Source organism: Nicrophorus vespilloides, unplaced genomic scaffold (assembly GCF_001412225.1).
Source record: "Nicrophorus vespilloides isolate i.1.1-1 unplaced genomic scaffold, Nicve_v1.0, whole genome shotgun sequence".
NCBI lineage: Eukaryota > Metazoa > Arthropoda > Insecta > Coleoptera > Silphidae > Nicrophorus > Nicrophorus vespilloides.
Window position 1 is genome coordinate 4265 of NW_017099595.1, and position 5066 is coordinate 9330.

General features: G+C 26.9%; 1 protein-coding gene across 1 annotated transcript; it reads left to right on the top strand.

Moving 5' to 3' along the window:
• Positions 1-2759: 2759 nt before the first annotated feature.
• On the top strand, positions 2760-3957 carry LOC108564835 (protein IMPACT-like). Its single transcript, XM_017923992.1, has 3 exons — positions 2760-3220; positions 3287-3535; positions 3601-3957. The coding sequence occupies exons 1-3, from the start codon at positions 2970-2972 to the stop codon at positions 3884-3886; spliced, it is 786 nt and encodes a 261-aa protein (XP_017779481.1). The 5' UTR covers positions 2760-2969; the 3' UTR covers positions 3887-3957.
• The last annotated feature ends 1109 nt before the right edge of the window (positions 3958-5066 follow it).

The following is a 5066-nucleotide window of genomic DNA, read 5'->3' on the forward strand; positions in this document are numbered from 1 at the left end:
CACTGTATTAAAAACAAAGCATTATTAAACTACTCTAAAATGTTTCCTTTCAGTCAATTTATACTTACAAGTAGATCTCATCGAGTGCACAAGTTATGATGTATTTAACATTTTTCGTCAAATTGGGTGCCAACAAGTCGTACGATGGTGGTCCTTCCAATGGATACGAAGAGTTCAAAGTGATGTACAATTCAACGTCTTGAGCAATGTTGATGCTGTACAAATTCTTGACGATATCATTCTCTTTCCATTGACTTCCGTAGATTGATTTCAATGAAACCAATTCTTCGGCTTGCAAAGCGTTTTTGTTCATATTCATACTGAAGAAACTTAGCAAAATATAAGCAAAAGTATTACTGATGTTGCAACTAACACTGCTGGTTTCAGAATGATTTTGTTAAGGTTGAGCTTCTATACTTTTATACTATACTTATATACCTGCTTAACCTAGGGTCAGGTAATAAGAAAATGGAGGGGATATGGGTTTTCTCCGAATTATGAACATATACAATTTTTTATTTAATTTCAATTAAATTAAAAAAATCAGTAAAAGCATAATAATTTCATTATTATACTTAAAATTTCCGTTAGTCGAAATTCATCAAACACTTTTGATTGTTTCAACTTTTCTATTAATTTCCTTTTTGGAACAAAAGTCTATCGACAATAGTTTTTCCGCGAAACAACTCAATTTTATTTAAATTAAAGAAGAAAATCAACTTTTCTGTTCTATTTCATGTTTTTGTTGAATTAATCAAATTATAATAAATATATTGATATTATTGAAAACTATAAACAGTTGTAATATTGATATAATTTATAAAAAAAAATAATGTAATGTTTTATTACAATTCTAATATTAGTTAATATATTATTTCTTGAGAAAGTTTGTTCATAAACTTATCATTTTTCTAACAAAATTATGACTCTTTGATTTACATTTAAAATTAATAATATTAAATAAAACATATTAATTGTAAACATTTTATCAAATCATTATTACCTTCTCATCTACTAAGTTTTATAAAAAAAAAACATATTTTTTTGTGTGTTGAATAGATTTTTCTTAAGAAATTCAATTAATAATTTAGATACAATCTTGATCCAATATTCGTCCAACAACTTAATGAAGCTAGTGAAAGAAATAAGTTAGACGTGTTTGTGTAAACATCTGTGAACTTTATGAACTTAAAATCCAACAACTAATTTCAGTTTTCATTCTTTTCAATTCACGTAATTGAGATGATTTTATGTTAGACATTTTTATGTATTTAATCAAATAATTCATTAATTTTTATATATTAAGTCTAACTTCAAAAACTGGTATTAAAACTCTGGTGAATTATAAAACTCATTAGGAATATAGTACTACTTCACTACAAAATAATGCACAGTGTCTTGAGATTTCTTAATTACGACAAAATAATAATCGGGATTATGGTTGTCGGGATTTTTACTATGTCGGGAATTTGATTGTCAGGATTTCAATATAGACCCACTAATAAATTATATTTATTGTTTTTTTTTTTTAAATTTACTTCTGAGAAATTCCTCCCAATTCTCGTAGGGTAACATTTTATTGCTTTGAAGCAGTAATACAAAAATGACTGATTTACAATGTATTATGAGAAACAGATACTTTTTTCTAGAAATTTATATTTCTTACTAAAATCAATGCAACACGTGACAATAGAATTAAACTAAATAATTATAAATCACATAACCGAACTTTTCGCTTTTTTCTTTGTAAATGTGTTAATGATAATGATTTAACTAATTTTCAGAAGTAATTATTCGATGAAACATTTTCACTAAATTATTAATTTGGAATGAGTTATTAAATGAATTAAATCCATGTGATTTATGACATTTTGCATTGTTTGTTTTAGAAATTCTTTGTTTGTTTTTCTATTGACTTAGATTTTGAATAAAGTTTTATGCAACTTGTTTTACTCGTTTCTACTTTTACACAGTTTAAATAAAAATGTTACATTAAAAAATAAATGTTGAAAATAAACTGACAATGATAAAAAAAAAAGAAACATTTCTTTTTGTTCCTTTCAATATAATTGTTTGATTTGAAAGTAAAACTGAACTGAAAAAAATAAACGAAATAAATGCGTTTAGCATACTTTTCGATTTTTGTTCATTTCTCAGGAACCTATCGGAAGGTGGGTTCAATTTTAATGAAGTTTATAAAGATAATCATTTTGTTGTCATCATTCTGACATTGATTGGAAGAAGGTTCAAAGCCGGCTTGAAAGAAAATGAGTGACAAGAACAAAACATTTGAAAATGAATTATTTATTATAAACGTGACATGAAAATTATAAAACGTGCGGCCGCCCAACACGTTGAATTCACCGTATAAAGGTAATCATATGTAAAAATTATTAATAAAATAATATGAAATTTTATTAGTAAAAAGATAAAAAATATTAATATATTAAATTAGTATTATTGCTAGTACCATAATATTAATATACTTTTACTATAATTGATTAAGAAAGTCAGTAATATACTCAATAATAAAACATAAAATTGTATATATATTATTTTTTTGAAATAATATTTTTAATCAATTTTTTTTTCAAATATTTTATTCTATGAAATATAAACACTTTTTAGAAATATTGACTAACGAAAATTATTAAGTATAAGTATAAAATTAGAATTATGTTATTTTATTATGTTTTTATTTATTTTTTAATTAATTTAATTTAATTTATATGAATAAAGTCATAAGAAAATATACATATTTATATTAAGGGGCAAACCGCTATAACTTCCACTTTTTTCTATTACCTGTAATATCTTAAGCAGGTAAATGTGAAATATTGATAGAAATATTGAATCTAAACCTTAAGAAAATTATTCTGAAAACAATAGAGTTAGTCAGGAATACATCTATTATTATATTTGTATTATTTTAAAGTGTCAGTGCTTTTACTTTACTAAACTTTTTCAATATGAATATGAACAATAACGCTTTGCAAGCCGAAGAATTGGTGACATTGAAATCAATCTACGGAAGACAATGGAAAAAGAATGGTTTCGTTGAGAATTTGTACACAATCAACATTGCTCAAGACGTTGAATTGTACATCACTTTGAACTCTTCGTATCCATTGGAAGGACCACCATCGTACGACTTGTTAGCACCAAAATTGACAAAAAATGTTAAGTACGTCATAACTTGTGCACTCGATGAGATTTACTTGTAAGTTTAAATTGACTGAAAGGAAACATTTCAGAGTAGTTTAATAATACTTTGTTTTTAATGCAGTGATAATATTGGTGGACCAGTGCTTTTCCAATCGATCGAAAGAATCAAGGAAATTATCCAGAAAGAATGCAATTACAATGACAAAAAAGATAAGAACAACAACGGAAAGGGGAAAACAGACAACAATCTGAAGATAAAGGGAAAGCAGTCATACGTAAAATACAACATCATCCACGGAGAGACCATCCGAGACAGGAAGAGCGACTTCCAAGGTCACGTATGCGTTGTCAATTCGGAGGAAGACGTCAAGTAATTATCACCTTACTGAAAGTGTTAATTTAAAATTTACGTTCATTTCTTTTCGTTTGTTTCAGAAACGTAATAAAATTGCTTCTGCAGAACAAGAAAATCTCTCAGGCGAAGCACAACATCTCTGCGTATAGAATTACGCAATCGAACGGTGTTTTGCTGCAAGATGGTGATGACGATGGAGAGTATTTAGCGGATGCACGTTTGATGCAACTACTACAGAAACTTAATCTTAATAATGTTGTCGTCATAGTGACGAGATGGTACGGAGGGATTCACCTGGGCAATGACAGGTTCAAGCATATCCACAATGCAGCCAGATCGGTTTTACAGATAGGAGGTTTTATCTAGTTGAAAATTGCATTTCGTTTGTATTATATTGATAGTTTTAAGTAATATTTAATAAATACTTTATTAGTGTATTTAGTTTATATTGTGGTTTTTTATTGGCAAGATTTATTGAATGACAAAACAATTACATTGACACAACAGAAATATATCTCTTAGCAACGACAACATCTGAATTAGCATGTCAAAATACGTAGAACGTAAATCAGCTGATTTACAATTGCTCTCCTCTTCCATTTAAAAACCTGAGGAACTTATAGCATCAGTTAATATGGAAATGCATATGTCTGCAAATTGTTTACATTGTGAATACACCCTTAACCGCAATAATTGTTAACACTAAAGCTAACATTATTACATCACTATATATTTTCATAACTTAGATAATATTTTCTTTATATTTAAAGTTTTAATTTTATTTTGAAGAAGTGAATCAAAATTATTAGAAATAATAAGAGAATTGTTCCAAATTCATTTTGATTGAGAAGTGTTGACTCATAGATTATTAACTAAGAGGTACATTCTCCTATTAATATATAAAAATATATAATATAAGACTTAATATATAAAAATTAATGAATTATTTGATTAAAAACATAAAAATGTCTGATAAAATCATCTCTGTTACGTGAATTGAAAAGAATGAAAACTGAAATTAGTTGTTAGATTTTAAGTTCATTTACAAAGTTCAAAGATGTTTACACAAACACGTCTAACTTATTTTTTTCACTACCACAAATATTATCAATTATGAAAAAGCGGCGAAGGAGAAAAACACATCATAGCTTGCTTTGAAGAAATCAATTCATAATATCGTCAAGAACCTGAAGATGTGAATTTAGAGAGTACAAATAATTTGGTTCATTATTTAATGTTCTATCTAGTGAGAATTTTTCTATTTCTGTAAATTAGTTATGTGCAATATATCTGTGCGAGCAATAGAAAATATACGAGTAACCCGGCGCATCCACCTGAAATTGTATTAAACATGACACACTTGATAATTTGTACCTGTTATTCTCCAAATTTATCTAAATATATTTTTTTTATATTAATTAACGTCAAAATTATACAATTATTAATTTATACTCAGTCAAAATAGTGGCGTACATAGCAACAAAACTATTATTTATAATTAATGACCCACCGGTGGGTCATGCCGTCGTCAATGTGTTAATTATTA